The following is a 17,074-nucleotide window of genomic DNA, read 5'->3' on the forward strand; positions in this document are numbered from 1 at the left end:
CGCATGTGATTTGCTTCCTTTTGAGATGTCCCCCAGCGGAAGCGTGACGTCATAGATATACCTAACTGTTTGGGAACACTCAGGTGACGTAACGTGGGATTCAGCACGTCACAGCATCATGACGTCGCATAATTGGTTTTGTTTCTCAGAATACATTGCATCATTTGGAAACGCAATCAGACTACTTTCCCGTGATTACAATGAACCTGGAATGTATAAAAAATACCCGGCCTATTTAATATTCAAATTAAATGAATCTATTAAATACTAAAAGTATTCCTCGTCAAAGACGTATTCAAACGTGTAAGATTATATCATGGAAGTATAACATGGGTTATACTTCCATGATTATATACAGGACCATAGACCCTCCCCACCCACTGGGTGGAGGGTTTATGATAGGACAGATACCTCCACCACTAAACGTATTCATGGCTCTTTGAGGCCAGAGCTAAAATACGTTTTAGGTACGTACTGTTTTATTACGTCGCTTGACCTACCATTTTGCCCCTTTTTCAAAAAGTAACTTATATGTATATGCTCAACGACGCGACAAGAAACCACAGTGGCGAAATATAATTATTACTCACGCGACTGTTTTTAGTACTGAAATGAAATGACACTGATGAAAAATGAAAGCTAGTGAACTATTAAAATTACTTGATTTGTCCATAGCCCTGTACGTCACTATGATTTGCCGCCCATGAAAGTGTACCTTGGCCTACACACACCGTATCAATGCAATAAAAGTGTAGAAATCATATTTTATTTTTAGTCAGTCGGAAATTTACCCGGATGCTCGACTGGTGGCACACATCCAGGAAACGATCGAGGATGTGATTTCGACATAAAGCCTGGATTTTTTTATAGGCGTATTGGTCGTGCTAAGCTTCATATATCATGTATATATGTAGCTCTGGAATTATACGCTACGAGGTTATGAAACATCCTACACGTGTTGTAACCTCATGGCGTATATTTCCAGAGCTAAGATATATGAAACTACGTACTCTCCTATGAACGAAAAAATGATCAATTTGAAACGTGGTATAGGTACTACCTTCGATATGTATTTATGGTTCCGCAAATGAGGAAGTTTGAAGAAGTTGACGGTACTAAGTACACGAGAAAAACGGTTGCAAATGATCACACTGGTAAACACTAAAACATTTGATTAACATGTAATTTGCCAAATGTGTTATCATTGTTACCGGTAAAATGAGGGTTTGCTTATTATCGGCTCCAAACAAAACCAAACATATCACAATAGATATGCTATAATCAGTAGCTTCGATAAACTTCCTCACTTTCTACGAAATGTACTTTTTGAAATTATACATTCACTATTTTTAGTTTTAATAGTTATACTTTTTTATTTCACTGAGGAAATAAAAAAGTAAAAATGTATAGTCGTATATATTAAAATTAGTGCACCTGACCCAAGAAATGAGACAACATCTATTAGACATCGGGATAGTCTTATGACATCTTTATGGGCGGCGCGCGTGGGGGGGGGGGGGTGTCTAAGCAATGACAATGTCGAGCGCCAATCCCAGTGAATCAGTTTAAGATTATTATTTCAGACTTTCCAGTTTGAAAAATAAAGGTTTTACACTAGTACTATATTGAATACTGTATACCACCATCTTTATATTGTATCTTCGCTTTGCTCGAGGTATAATAGACTGTCGACAGTCACTCGCGCCTTTTTTCCCCTACGTTTTATCTAAACTCCGATCCGGCGCAACACTAGTCTAATCGCAAACTGATTTCGAGGGCCGAAGGCCTGAGCTAGGGCCTTCGGCCCTCGATTACAGTTTGCGATTATACTAGTGTTGCGCCGGATCGGAGTTTAGATCAAACGTAGGGAAAAAAGGCGCGAGCGACTGTCGACAGTCTAGAGGTATACGTGAGACACAAAATCTACTCTTTAATACTATTTTTTTTTACCAATTAATGCAAAAAATAATCAGTGTCTTCGTTTCACAATTGTGATTTCAAACCATTTGAAAGAGTTAACATGGGAGGCAACATCTGGGGGAAAAAGTTCATCAACATACGTATAAGGTTTTTCATTACATACTATAGTAACGATCTTAGTATCATAAAGCATGCGCAGAAGGGTTTGTTTTGTCAAACATTTTGACTCGACATATTATATATTGTGTTCGAATAGCTAAACCTGGCCCAAGGTTTCATTCATGGGATCAGGTTTACAATCATTTATGGTCGAATAAGCAAAGGATGCTAAAGGCATGCAGTGATTTAACTACTAACTCCATCGTCTTACCAGTGAGTCAGACTCACTAAATTTTTAGCCAATCCGAAGTTTGATGAAATGTATAACACTTGGCATGCGTATACTGGGAAATTCGGTTTGGTTCCGCATGGAAAAGCGTTGTCTACCTTATTGGCATTATAAATTGGCATTTGCATGTAGCACGTTATTTTCAAACCTGTTTGAAAATAACAGAATGATTTGCATTGTAAAATACATATGGCAACTCACCTATAAATCAACAATAACATTTTTTGATTGATTTCTTATGGACTTTATTTGTTCGTATCTGTATGTGATGCTTCTCTATTATTTTATTCATTACTAGTTTTGCACATGTATCTTTACATAAATATTATATTTTGAATGCAATAGAAATTAGCGCATTGACGCCACATACATTATTTGCATAATACACTATAGAGGGTGCCATACTGTCTTGAAAATAGCAAGGGCCACTATGTAAGCTTGGCAGATTCTTAATACAGAAACTCAATCAAATGATCAAATCCCCTGAAAACAATGAAATTTATTATGTCACCAATATATTTCGCTGACATGAAGTTCAAAAATTAAAATTTACATTACAACACATCTTTAAATTGTGTACCTTAGCTGTGCCTGCCGCTCAATTTTCATTTTTAGTAGTGATTCGATTGGCTAACAAATTCAGAAAATTTGCATATGCTCATCTACTGTGATGATGATTGGATTAACTGAAGTGGTGTTTCCATGGTTACATGTATTAACACTGGTTGCTACATTGGCAACAATAAAATCAGTAACACACTTCTTTCATCAATCTACAAAATTCTCAATGACCAAGTCCAAACTCACACACCTGCATTTAGTGTATCTGCTCTGCACAAATATTTACACCTGGTCATACAAACTCACTGGTGGACACCACTTTGTAACTTTATAAGGCAAAAAATGAAGTCCATTACTATGTTCACATAAGAAAAATAATATGCTGGTTTTTGGCCCACCTCCAGATCTGATTTGTTAAATCATGGAAGTATAACCCACTGGGTTATACTTCCATGGTTAAATGTATTACCTTTCTTAGACGCAACTTAAAGGATGGGAAATCACTAAATACAAGTTATGCCACCAACTGGTTTGAAACTTAATCCTGACTTAAATCACCCTCTCACACCTGGACTAACCAGGCCAGACTCTTCACACTTTGTTAAGTACAGAATCAACTCTGAGTCAGCTTTATATGTCCTGTGTGAACCCCTACATATGTTGGATTTAGCTTCTTAATTAAATACTCTCTTATATGAGATCGCCCAGCAACTTATCCAAACATTTGCAAACAAGCTGAAGATCTCTTTACTTCCTGTCCAGAACAACTGAACTGAATGGTACTTTAAAATTAGATGCTGCATAAATCATTTTCATTTATTTATTTGTTTATTGACTGACCACATAAAACAATCTAAATGAAATCTACAATAAAAGAATTAAACCCTGGGTTGTGTTTGAGTACCCTAGTTTGACTTGTAATGTCATGCAGTAAATATAAAGGACCAAATATTCTAAGAAATCTACATTTCTTAGATTCGATGTGATGAATTGTAAAACATACATATTACAAAATCCAAACATAGAGGTACTATGACTACTTTGCTTTTAAACTTATCCTAACTTAAGGGAACAAGACTCCAGGAAATTACGACATTTTCATAAACTTTAGCTCCTGGGGAGTCATGTCATGATTTTAATATCGCATACATTATGTCTGATTACCACATAACACAAAGTTAAAACTAGTTCCTCATTCATTGTTCACAGGAGGTCGTTACCATGGACACGCATTGTCCCATGGGAGTTAGCATACATGCATACATATGTAATAGCAGGACATTCCTGATAGTTTTATTTGAGGGTAAAGGGCACTTAAAACTCATGAATACAAAGTTTACAAAAATGCTTTGATTTCCTGAAATGGCATTCCCTTCTTAGCCAATCAATTCTTTTTTGCCAAAATAAATACTAGCAAGAGTGAATGTGGAATCACTTTCACTGGCAAGTTCTATCCATTGGTATTTTGCACAACAGAAAAAAGGTCAGGTTTGAATAAACACATTAACTTACAAAGTGATGTGACTATAAGTATATTTTGGCTAAAACTATCTCACTTTTCACCTGCCAAACTAACTCAGAGCACAAATGTTAATAAAACTGTCTTTCTGATAAAGTTCCTATGCAAAAGAGTCTTGCTTTTCAGTACAGGGTTCTGAGGCAGGATATTGGAAGCCATACATTAACGTAAATATAAATACATATCATGAAGAAAAGGCAAAAATCAAAATCTTTTGATTCAATTCAAGCATGTTGGTCTTGGCATACATAACAAAGGTTGAAAAAACACCATTCTTACAGAATGTTCAGAAAGGTTGTTCCTTTTAGCCAAGTTTTCAGCTGTGCTTATCAAATGAGCAGAATTCGCCCGGTCTGATAACAAACAACTTAAGAAAATATCAGACCTATACCCATACCCAAAAGGAAAGTGAATTCCCACTCTTGTAGGATATATTGATGATATAGTCTTTAGGAAAATTCCACAGAAGATTCCTGCTGGATAAGATGATGATGGCAGTCTTTAGTCATCTTTGTTTTCATTCTGTGATGCAATTTCATATTTGGTGACTATTTCATCCCATTGTACAAACTGTTTGGATAATAACATGATCTGTGAAAATCCTTGTTAAGGTAATTACTGCAAACAAATAACACTAAAACACATTTTTAAGGAAAGCTTTTCCATGTGTAACATTCAAAATTGTATTTTTATCATGCAGACCTGTAATGTCACGATTAATTACAATTTCTCAACTCCAGGCTTAGCAGCATCAAGTCTTTATGGCCGCTTAGTACAGCATAAAGGATGAAATCCTTCACATAATAATCATGTCCTAACAGGTACCTACACTGGTGTCTACATTAGACTCAGAAAGCTAAGATAAACACAATTCAAAACTATAATTGTGACATGGTGACATTTAATCATTTAATAGATGTTGATAAATATGCTCACATTTATGGAAATATCCCTGATTGCTCATCACATGTATTTAAGTCTGTAAAATACATAGGTAACTATACAAGTTGTCAAAGAATTTTCAGTGTATGGGATCCATGAAATATGTTGACACTATCTTCAGTACAGAGTGCTTTGTCACCCATGGATATGACTTAGATGTGAAAAAAAATTTGTTGTGTCTATCTTACCATGTCAAAACCAATGCTGTTGCAATTTTATTTACACAACTTGATTAATGGAGGTAAAAGTGTATTTCAAAACTTGCCAAAGAACTATGAATAAGGACCACAGGCTGTAGCAGGACCAAGCTTGCCATGCACAACTACAAACTGACCACTTGATCATCATGCCTCCATTATGTATGAGTTGAGCAAATCATGAAATCCAACACACCTACTCACTCTAAATTAATGGTAAAAAGCATCTACTATTTGTAGAGTTTGAGTTGTGCTTGTTTTCTTGATTGACAAAATGGATATAATGAGTATTATACCATGCTCAAGTTGAACAAAAAATATGGAATATATACCCTGGTCATTCTACGTCATGACATTGCACCTCTATGTCACGACAATGCTTGTCTACATCACTGGTTCTGCTGTGTTCTAATCTAAATATGAGTCAAAACATTCAAAATTGCCATTACTTTCCCCAATTTTTCTTTAATATTACTGGCGCTGGTATAATTATGTTATTCCCCAATACTTTTCTTCATTCAGCCAGAAAATACTCATGACCTATTAGGGTTGTCACTACTTGTCTAGTGACTCATAGTGACAAAAGTCCCTTACATCACTTGTATTTTCCTTGTCTGAACGAAGAAAAATATTGGGGGAATGACATCTAAAAGTGTACATATGCATGATTGATATACCTAATACCGATTCCTCGTAAGGAATTTGAAAGTAAAGGATACAATATCATTGTATGCTGTCAACAACTGCCTTGTGTCTGCACTGACGCTATCAAGTTTTTCCTGGAAATGGAACACAAACATACAATAAGTACAAACATGCATAAAAATCTCATTTGTTGTCATTTCCAATTATGATTTTTCCAACTAAACAAGGGTTTTCCAGACCTTTATAGAGTAGTATGTTCCACTCTATGATTTCAACAGTTCTACTCAGCCTTTATTGAGTAGTTTGTTCTACCGAACGATTGCACATAATCATGGTTCTGACCCGGGCATTTTACTATAGAGGAATGAGTTCCACCCTACACTGTATCAGGGTTCTCACCAGGTCTTTAGCATATTAGGTTCAACCCTATTATTTCACCTATTAATCAGGGTTATTTCCAGGCCTTTATAGAGTAGTGGGTTCCACTCAATGATTTCACTTAACAATGACTGAGGGAAAATAATGGAAATTGGCCCTTTTTATTACCCCTCCCCCTCCTTGTACCTGTACATCAAGGGCAGAACAGAGAAAATAAACAAATTGGCCAGATGTTATGAAGATACATCATACATACCTTCTGTTTGATATTGAGCACAGTTAAAGGCTGTAATTTCTCAGACATACTAGTAGGAACTAGGAAATAAACAGACGAGTTCAATAAGTGTTACTGCTATGTACATCAACAGAGACATACATGTATATACAAATTAATGTATACACAATGTCTCTGCACTGAAATTTTTCCAACCTTATTAAAATCTAATGTAGTGAAAATGACTGTAACTGTAAGATATAGTCATCAGTGGCACTTTACTAATTAATTTTGTGAGTTTGTTTGATAATTTTATCTTGAGCCTCCTCATGCACAATGAGACAATTTGTTATTAAAGTCAGTGACATCTCTGAAACATACAGTATAATTTATCAAAATATTGCCCATTGCACATAATCTGTTAATTTAAGAGGTGTTTCTGAAAATGAGAATTGCTGTTATTGAAACACAAAGACAACTATACATTTAAGTGTCTGAAATTTCCCAAACAGTAATAATGATATATTTAGTTCTGGCATCAGTTAATCGTCCATTCAAAAGTGAAAAGTCATTGCAACTATGATAGTGAGTTCAGTCATTAATTGATTGGTTGATGGTTGACTGGATTCAGTCTAAGGTGTCAGTAGCCATGGCAAATGATATTTAATGGTGGTCATAGCAGTAACAGGAGTTCAGTCATTAGTTGACTGGTTGGTGTTTGGCTGGAGTGAATCTGAGGCATCAGTAGCCATGGCAACTGAATGGTATCCATAGCAGTAGCAGGAACAATAAAACGAGTTCAGTTAATAGCTGATTGGTTGGTGTTTGACTGGAATCAAACTGAGATATCAGTAGCCATGGCAAATGATATGGATTGGCTATTTTTACCTTTTAGATGCTGACTGTCCAGAATTTCTTTCATTTGTTCAACTTGTTCCAGTATTGCTGCCTGGGCTTTTAGATGACCTTCCTCTGTTGGATGCATACAGAACACACACAGAACATGTATTTGTATTTTCTCAAAATTACATATTACACAAAATATTCACCCCTTTCATATGCCAACTTTAGCATGAGTGTAGAAAAGTTCACTGATGGTACAACAGATATATATTTCCATTTGTGCCAAGGAGTCAGAGATAAAAAGGAATTAAGATGTGGCCAGAACTAGAATTTTAAAACCTAGGAAACATGTACGTTTGCATCTTTGCACTATGTGCTGATATAACCAATATTGTTACCGATTAAGTATTACTTCTTATAAAGTTTTTTTTTATGATATGCTTGAGTAGGATTTCTCATATTTATAGTATTACACAAGAATAACAATTAAATTAAAAGTTTACCTGCAAGTACAATTTCTGCTTTGAGTTCATCTTCAAGTGTTAGTTTATCAACTAATGTTGGATCTAAGTATCCCTCTAATTCTTCCACTATGGGAAAAAGTGAAAACAAAATTTCATGAATGCGTAAAAAAGAGTGTGCATGTGAGAAAGAATGTGTGAATAATTCATTTCTGTGAATTTGTTCAGAAGCAAGAATCTAGAAAAGTTATGCTTAATTTACAGCAACACTTCATAAATTTAATTTATGTATTGAAGCTTTTTTTTTCTAAATCTCAATTGCTCCTCTGAAGTTCACTAACATATAAAGTATTGCTGGGTCTGCTGATGAGAAGAAAAAAAAAACAGAACATGATTTTATCTGCCCAGTAGCTTGGTGACCAAAAACAAATGGAATATGGTCCAAGACTAAATTTCATACAAAAAAATTCAGCACAGAACTGATCCTCAGCTCACAAGTGACTATGAGTCGACTAAAAGATTTGTTGTTTGTATTCCTGTAATCATAACCTAAATACCTTGTAAGGCGTGAATGACATGTACAAGAGTACACACAACGACAAATATTTTTAGTCTCACAAGTTAATGTACACAATTGTTTATATTGTGATGGATATGATTCCCAAAATTTATACTTCCACTCCAGCTTGTTTATCATTTTAAAGTTATGTTTGAATATCTGTAAAATATTCCACATTATGACCAACCATTGTACATAAGAGATTGTATACTTACATCGTTTTAATAAAGCTCCTATTTGGTCACGCCCTGCTATTCCAGTATTCATAGCTTGTAGGAACCCACCTACTGAGTCTATGCACTGAAATGTAATCATATTTCAACATCAGACATACTTATATACACACAATGTTTTCACCTGTGTACTCAAATTCTAACCTTATATACTGTGTCCACAGCCTATATGATATGAAGGAATAACATAGATCCCAGAATTTGCTAATTTTGCACATACAGATTATTCAGATGAAATTTTATCCAAGAAGAATATTTAACTGAGCTGCACAACACCATTCTCACAAACCAGAGCTGTAATTGCGTCCACGACACTACTTGATGGTGTGTTGAGAGGGTGTGGTTTACGATGATGCAAAGGTAACACAGAATTATTCAATTTAATGTGCTGATGCAGAGTTAAGTATACTTGATAACGAAAAATAATGTTAATATAATAAAAACATTAGAACTCAAACTGCACAGTATCTAAAAATGCATCGCAAATGAGATATGAGAGAGAGAGAGAGAGAGAGAGAGAGAGAGACACACACACACACACACACACACACAGACAGACAGACAGACAGACAGACAGACAGACAGACAGATATGAGAGCTGAAAGATTCGATGAAAGATAGCAGTAAACTAAATGACAACGTAAAATTGTATCTTAGATACATACATTTGCTTTGGATGTTATAACTTTGTGCATTAAAATTTTACTCTACTATTAAAATATTGCTATTATTATTAGGTAAAATACCCTTTATCCTTCTGGAGCACTTTCTCCTGTAATACTAATAGTATCGTGTGTTCCATTCCTTGGTTGCCAATTATATGTAACGGTTCTGTTTATTTACATTCTATAGTTAACAAATATTCATCGCATTCAACTATTATGAAGACATCTATAAGCACTGAGTCAAAGGGACAAAATAATAGTACTCAGTGCTCATCGCCCTCATCTGACATATACGTGTATCTCGTTTCTCATCATCAAAAGTCATGATTCTGATTATCAATTGTAACTTCCGTCCCACTAATTTTCCAAATGTGTATGTATGCAGCACGGTAGCTGACATCTGTCAATTGTTAAAATATTGTAACTTACATTTTTGCCATCTTTCCGTTGACTCTGCTTTTTATCGTTTCCAAATACGCGATTTTCCAGCTCTGCTATACGAGCTTCAAGGCTTTCTACGGAGCCCGACGCAGCCATCTTGATTATATCCCAGAATTCAAAGCGAGCTGATTCGTATATATGCAAATATTAGCTTTAAAGGTTATGCATCCCACAATGCAAAGTACGAATAGTCTATACTTAGATAACTTTTCGAGAAAATGTGAGAATAACCTGTAGGATATCGTGTAAAATGTTGCTCTTTATTGTAAAATGTGTCAAATAAAACCAATATCAATTTGCTTTATCTTCACAACGTGAATATTAATTCCTGACTGCTCTCACCGTAGTAAGTGTTTCAACTCTTCAGATGTGGTCGTTTTTGTCGCCCTATAGTACGTTACTCTGGTTTTTCTGCATCACGCATAAATCTTTCGCCTTTTACTAAAGATTTCCGTGCAGAGGAACAACTAATGAGTTTATAACTAATTTTTGAAGACCCCACTCTGTGGGGCGATAATGAAATCCAAAGACAGAATCTGACTAAACAAGCATTTAGACAGTGCCTATGGTCACACATGTTACATTTCTGCATGCTTATCTCTGTATTCGCAGTCAAAATATAATTTGTAGCAGATACTTTCCCATTCTGCTGAACATACATGTTAGTAATGTGCCAGACTACAATGGGACAGAGGACAGACTAATACAAATATAATATTTAGCCCCTGTTTAGAAAAAAAGTGTTGCTGGCCCAAAGAGAAAGAAAAAAAATATTTCTCTGGCCAGAAAATAAATCGTGACAGAGGACACAAATAGACTGTCAACATTTTTAGTTTTATTACGAAACAGAGTAACATGTTCCTGAGTTGTGGCCAGACTGCTCGCCAAGTAAAGTTCATTCTGCACTGTTAGTGTTAGCTGAAAGTTCCAGACTGTATGGCGCCCTCTATGGTGCATTAAGTAAAAGAATGTACACATACACATTTCATGGAGATTATTCCGTTTTCATAGAGGTTATTTTGTTGATGCTATTTTTTAAATGCATTATCAAAGATATAAACCACTTCAAGAAGGCAAATTATTCCAATCATTTGTCAACAGGTCTATCCACTCAACAGCTTTGCAAAGAAAATGTCAAGTTTGGTTGGTTGCATCTAATCACTTACTTTCCAAGGAAGATTGTTTTTGTAATCCATTTCATTAAACATTTACCGGTCTGTTGAAATCGAACTATGACAGGCCGGCCGTACACAAGTCGTACATTCCAAAAGTATCATTCTTTAATATTCAATTTCTGACTGTAGTTTCCGTATTTCAGTGTTACAAACTATTTTAAAATAATTATTTGTAGTTTTTCGAAGGAATCCCATAACACAAAGTAAAGCATTTTCTGTATGTACCACAATCGTTGATAGCATCTATATCAAGTGTAAAAAGTATACTTTTTCATTTGCCAAGTGGCCACATTAGAAAGGCCACATGCTTGGCTTGTAAATAAACCAATTGAAACATTGTACTTTTTACACTTGATATGAATGCTATAAACAAGTGTAGCACACAGAGAAAGTACTTTACTTCAGTGTTACTCGTTGTATGTTAACACTGTCAGGTCAGGTTTTTACTCTTGGTGAGGTTATTGTTCATTTACAGAATTGTATTTATTTATATTTTGGTCTAATCAATTTTTAAAAAAAGGAAAACATAAATTGAAAGAAAAAAAATATTTCGAGTTTGAGTTACTCTACACATCCCAGCTATGGAACCTAAGCGGCCCTTAGAAACTTTTTAAAAAAAAAACACACACAACAAAGACTTTTTTGAGTTTTATTTTTTTTCCTTGAAAACCTGATTCAGGTTAGACAAAAATAATAATATTCCTGTAAATCACAACAATAATCTCAAAAAAAAACAACCCAAAAGACTTGACAGAATTAAATAATGTTATCATTAAATACAAGTTTGGATTCCTTCAAAACATTACAAATAAATGATTAAAATAGTCCGTAACATCGAAAAATACAAAAACTACTGCAAGACAAAATATAATACTTTTAGCCTACACAGCTTACCACACACATGATAAGAGGACTACTTGTTTGCAGTCAGTGTAAATGGGATACGTGTATAGTGATCGTATTCGGAATCACAATTATGAAACTGGTCATCATACATTGAATGGATTATTCCAAACAATTCTGTGACTATTCCTAGACATTTGTTGAAAAACGAATTCATCTTCAACCAGCATCAAATTTAGAATGTACAAAATTTGTTGGTTTACTAACTGTTTCAGCTCTAATGAGCCGCCTTTCTCTACCACTGTTTTTTATTAGTTTAAAATTAACAGGATGATTGTGACAATGTAGCTCTGAAAGTCATAAATCTGTCACATTTAGATCAAATATACCAGTCTTTCGTGACCCACACATATTTTCAAACCAATAAGTCTTTTGCCAACTTGTTGATCATCATGTGAGCATTGGTGGTTCAGTGGTAGAATTCTCGCCTGCCACGCGGGAGGCCCGGGTTCAATTCCCGGCCAATGCATCCAACTTTTTATCTGCCATAATAATATATTCGTCGCATCAAATGACATCAACACATCAAAAATATATGGATTATCAAATGACAAGTTCATTTTATTCTATACATAGTCAGCATCTCCTTTTCTTGTTTTATTCATATTAACATCTGGTTGGTATTTCGTCTTCCTTCCCATCAAATTGTGGTGGTTCTCTGCTCCGTTGTTTTCTGGCTGTGGAGCTTCACGCTGGACATTCGGGTCTGCTTCTGTCATAATTGTAGGTGGCCGTTGACAAGGATATAAATGTCGTCTTCTTCTCAGTCTTCTACCAGAACGTAATAACATTAAGTGGACCTGTTGGATTTTCCACCAGTATTGCGAGTCATAGAGTCGAACGGTATAAGTATGGATAGTTATATTACGTTGCACTCTAGCACTCACACTCTCATACTCTCGTACGGGATCGTTCAGGTCCAAGTCGGGAATTAGTCACGACTGAGAAGAGATTTCGGCTTGCCAGAATCACCTACCCGAGAGCTTCTGGATGTTTTAATTCTCATCTTTAAGTATACTTCCAATACAATGGAATTTACACAACGACTAAATATAGCAAATTAAACCCTAAGATCATGCCATCATAACAGTTATTATGTACTTTTCTTTAACCAATGATGCGAATTTCAGTTACATCATGTTTGCCCAGATTCGTTATCGCCAGTCTATTTCTGACCTATGGCCTACAATGCCGAAATGTAGAATATATTCCCATAATTCCGAAATACGATATTTTGGATCGTAACACTCGTACCTCTCCAATCAATACATGTATTACCTAGCTACCACACTAGTTACAGAACATGCCATGTAAGTGTTTGGCTGTTTCACAATCAGTGCTTCACTTATCTTACACTTTGGGGCAAAAGTGAACTTGAAGGTTTTGCAATGGTAATCTTCATACTATTACATGTAGATAGTTTATAAAAGAACTTAGTTCTAGTCTCTTCAGTATGAATTTGTCAGAAGGGGTGATATACTTCCTATTTCAGACACTACATGTATCGGCACCACAACTCAAATTCAAGTTTCTATTGTACACTAGGTATGACCTCCAAATAAAGTGCTCTAACACATCAGTAACTTTACTATACATGCAATATCAATGTCCCTATACCAATGTTACAGGCCCACTTCTATAACATGGAAAACTTATTTAAAAAGTTATATTTACTTCAGCTTTTCGATGTTTGGCAATATATATCTCAGAGGCTATGAATAACCGACAAATTGCTTAAATAGAAACAAAAAACTGCAGATCTGGCGGGGGGAGAACCCTTGGACTCCATCACCCCAGAGGCCACTCATTCGTTTAACCAACAATAAGATTCACCAAAATTGGTAAAAAAAAAACTTGAAAAGCTTCTAGGGGAGACCCCCTAGGACCCCCCCCCCCATAGTAAAAGCCTCAAATCAGAGTTCTTCCCATCATCTCTTACTGTCAAGATGCTATGAAACTTTATTTCAAAAATGTTTCAACCTCACGTAGTTGCTTTTTACATGTTAGAGCTGTCTTGTAAAGTTTGTAAATTATTGTCTGAAAGTGTCTGTGAATAGCCTAAACATTGCCTTTAGAAGTAAAAATCCTCCATGGCTTCTAGGGGGAGACCCCCTAGAACCCCCCCCCCTTCACACACAAGAGGTGGACAGTCTCAAAGCTCTTCCCTCTACAGCTTCCTGTCAGATGCTATGAAACTTTATTCACGGGGGTCAATGACTTTTTGTCGGCCCAATGGAAAAAAACACTGACACCCCCCACCCCCCAAGCTGGAGAAACTGACCGGTCTATCTGAATGTTTGAGCTCACCAATCAAGTTTCCGATTTGTATTTTCAGTGTGTCATCATACCATGGCATAAAAACTGTCAATGATGTTTATTTAATTGAAAGTCAAACATGTATGAAATATGTAGTTTTCTAAATAAATTATGTGTGTTATAGAACAGCATCTTTTTACTCTCTGCATTACTGTGTGCGAAAACCAAACAGAAAATTGTGGCAACAAATGTAGGTGTTCAACATTGACGTAAAAAAATCCGGATATCTCAAAGAAGCAAAGACAAAAAAGTTGCCAGCATAGGCGAAGGAGAAGAAAAAATAATTCCCAGGCAAGCAGGTGGGGAAAAAATAATGACTCTCCACCAATCTTCCAAGCCCCCCCCCCCAGGATATCGAATGGTCTACCCCTTACCACAGGAGGACTACGTTGTTTGCAGTCAGTGTAAATGTGATACCTGTATAGTGATCGTATTCGGAATCAAAATTATGAAACTGGTCATCATACATTCAATGGATTATGTATAACAACGATGGGTTTCTTTCTTCTAATTTCCAAACAATTCTGTGACTATTCCTAGACATTTGTTGAACAATGAATTCATCTTCACAGCATCAAATTTAGAATGTACACAATTTGTTGGTTAACTGTTTCAGCCCTAATGAGCCGCCTTTCTCTGGTTTTTATTAGTTTAAAATTAACAGGATGATTGTGACAATGTAGCTCTGAAAGTCATAAATCTGTCACATTTAGATCAAATATACCAGTCTTTCGTAACCCACACATATTTTCAAACCAATAAGTCTTTTGCCAACTTGTTGAACACCATGTGAGCATTGGTGGTTCAGTGGTAGAATTCTCGCCTGCCACGCGGGAGGCCCGGGTTCGATTCCCGGCCAATGCATCTACCTTTTTATCTGCCATAATAATATATTCGTCGAATCAAATGGCATCAACACATCAAAAATATGTGGATTATCAAATGACAAGTTCATTTTATTCTATATATAGTCAGCATCTTCTTTTCTTGTTTTATTCATATTAACATCTGGTTGGTATTTCGTCTTCCTTCCCATCAAATTGTGGTGGTATGATATCGTTACCCACCGTCAAATTCGGGTGACCCTAAAACGAATGACAACCCGAATGACGGAAAACGAATGACAGTATTTCCAGTATGTAAACAGTGGAATGACACCCCTTTCTACATTCAGTTAGTTGAATGACACCCTCTGCACGAGTACTGTAAAACCAGTGGAATGACAGCCGCCACTCTAGCTCTATAAAATAAGTGGAATGACAGCATTTTCAATGCTATGGAACTGGAATGACAGCATTTCTAGTAGGTAAACAGTGGAACTTATGACACCCTTTTCTACATTCAGTTAGTTGAATGACACCCTCTGCACTGTAAAACCAGTGGAATGACAGCCGCCACTCTATAAAATAAGTGGAATGACAGCATTTTCAATGCTTTGGAACTGGAATGACAGCATTTCCAGTATGTATACCCACTGGAAATGCTGTCATTCCAGTTTCAAATCCTAGACCCCCCCCTTCACACACAAGAGGTGGACAGTCTCAAAGCTCTTCCCTCTACAGCTTCCTGTCAGATACTATGAAACTTTATTCACGGGGGTCAGTGACTTTTTGTTGGCCCAATGGAAAAAAACACTGACACCGCCCCCCCCCCCCCCCCCTATCCCCCAAGCTGGAGAAACTGACCGGTCTATCTGAATGTTTGAGCTCACCAATCAAGTTTCCGATTTGTATTTTCAGTGTGTCATCATACCATGGCATAAAAACTGTCAATGATGTTTATTTAATTGAAAGTCAAACATGTATGAAATATGTAGTTTTCTAAATAAAATATGTGTGTGATAGAACAGCATCTTTTTACTCTCTGTATTACCGTGTGCGAAAACCAAACAGAAAATTGTGGCAACAAATGTAGGTGTTCAACATTGATGTAAAAAAAATCCGCATATCTCAAAGAAGCAAAGACAAAAAAGTTGCCAGCATAGGCGAAGGAGAAAAAAAAATTCTCAGGCAAGCAGGTGGGCAAAAAATAATGACTCTCCACCAATCTTCCAAGCCCCCCCCCCCAGGATATCGAATGGTCTACCCCTTACCACAGGAGGACTACGTTGTTTGCAGTCAGTGTACTGAATGTGATACCTGTATACAGTATAGTGATCGTATTCAGAATCACAATTATGAAACTGGTCATCATACATTCAATGGATTATATATAACAACGGTGGGTTTCTTTCTTCTCATTTCCAAACAATTCTGTGACTATTCCTAGACATTTGTTGAACAATGAATTCATCTTCAACCAGCATCAAATTTAGAATATACAAAATTTGTTGGTTAACTGTTTCAGCTCTAATGAGCCGCCTTTCTCTAATACTGGTTTTTATTAGATTAAAATTAACAGGATGTTTGTGACAATTTAGCTCTGAAAGTCATAAATCTGTCACATTTAAATCAAATATACCAGTCTTTCGTGACCCACACATATTTTCAAACCAATAAGTCTTTTGCCAACTTGATGATCTCCATGTGAGCATTGGTGGTTCAGTGGTAGAATTCTCGCCTGCCACGCGGGAGGCCCGGGTTCGATTCCCGGCCAATGCATCTACCTTTTTATCTGCCATAATAATATATTCGTCGCATCAAATGACATCAACACATCAAATATATGGATTATCAAATGACAAGTTCATTTTATTCTATATACAGTCAGCATCT

General features: G+C 36.0%; 1 protein-coding gene and 4 non-coding genes across 5 annotated transcripts; 4 read left to right on the forward strand and 1 right to left on the reverse strand.

Annotated features, from left to right (window-relative positions):
* Positions 1-2,565: 2,565 nt before the first annotated feature.
* LOC144443440 (dynactin subunit 3-like) lies at positions 2,566-10,070 on the reverse strand. Its single transcript, XM_078132917.1, has 7 exons — positions 9,955-10,070; positions 8,843-8,927; positions 8,111-8,197; positions 7,653-7,736; positions 6,807-6,865; positions 6,247-6,306; positions 2,566-4,979 (listed from the first exon to the last, which is right to left on the reverse strand). The coding sequence occupies exons 1-7, from the start codon at positions 10,060-10,062 to the stop codon at positions 4,890-4,892; spliced, it is 573 nt and encodes a 190-aa protein (XP_077989043.1). The 5' UTR covers positions 10,063-10,070; the 3' UTR covers positions 2,566-4,889.
* A 293-nt stretch (positions 10,071-10,363) lies between these two features.
* On the forward strand, positions 10,364-10,479 carry LOC144444052 (U5 spliceosomal RNA). Its single transcript, XR_013481783.1, has one exon. It is a non-coding gene; the product is annotated as a U5 spliceosomal RNA (small nuclear RNA).
* A 1,963-nt stretch (positions 10,480-12,442) lies between these two features.
* Positions 12,443-12,513, forward strand: Trnag-gcc (transfer RNA glycine (anticodon GCC)). The gene has a single exon. It is a non-coding gene; the product is annotated as a tRNA-Gly (tRNA).
* Positions 12,514-15,153: 2,640 nt separating this feature from the next.
* Positions 15,154-15,224, forward strand: Trnag-gcc (transfer RNA glycine (anticodon GCC)). Its single transcript has one exon. It is a non-coding gene; the product is annotated as a tRNA-Gly (tRNA).
* A 1,665-nt stretch (positions 15,225-16,889) lies between these two features.
* Trnag-gcc (transfer RNA glycine (anticodon GCC)) lies at positions 16,890-16,960 on the forward strand. Its single transcript has one exon. It is a non-coding gene; the product is annotated as a tRNA-Gly (tRNA).
* The last annotated feature ends 114 nt before the right edge of the window (positions 16,961-17,074 follow it).

This window comes from Glandiceps talaboti, chromosome 12 (assembly GCF_964340395.1).
Source record: "Glandiceps talaboti chromosome 12, keGlaTala1.1, whole genome shotgun sequence".
Lineage (NCBI taxonomy): Eukaryota > Metazoa > Hemichordata > Enteropneusta > Spengelidae > Glandiceps > Glandiceps talaboti.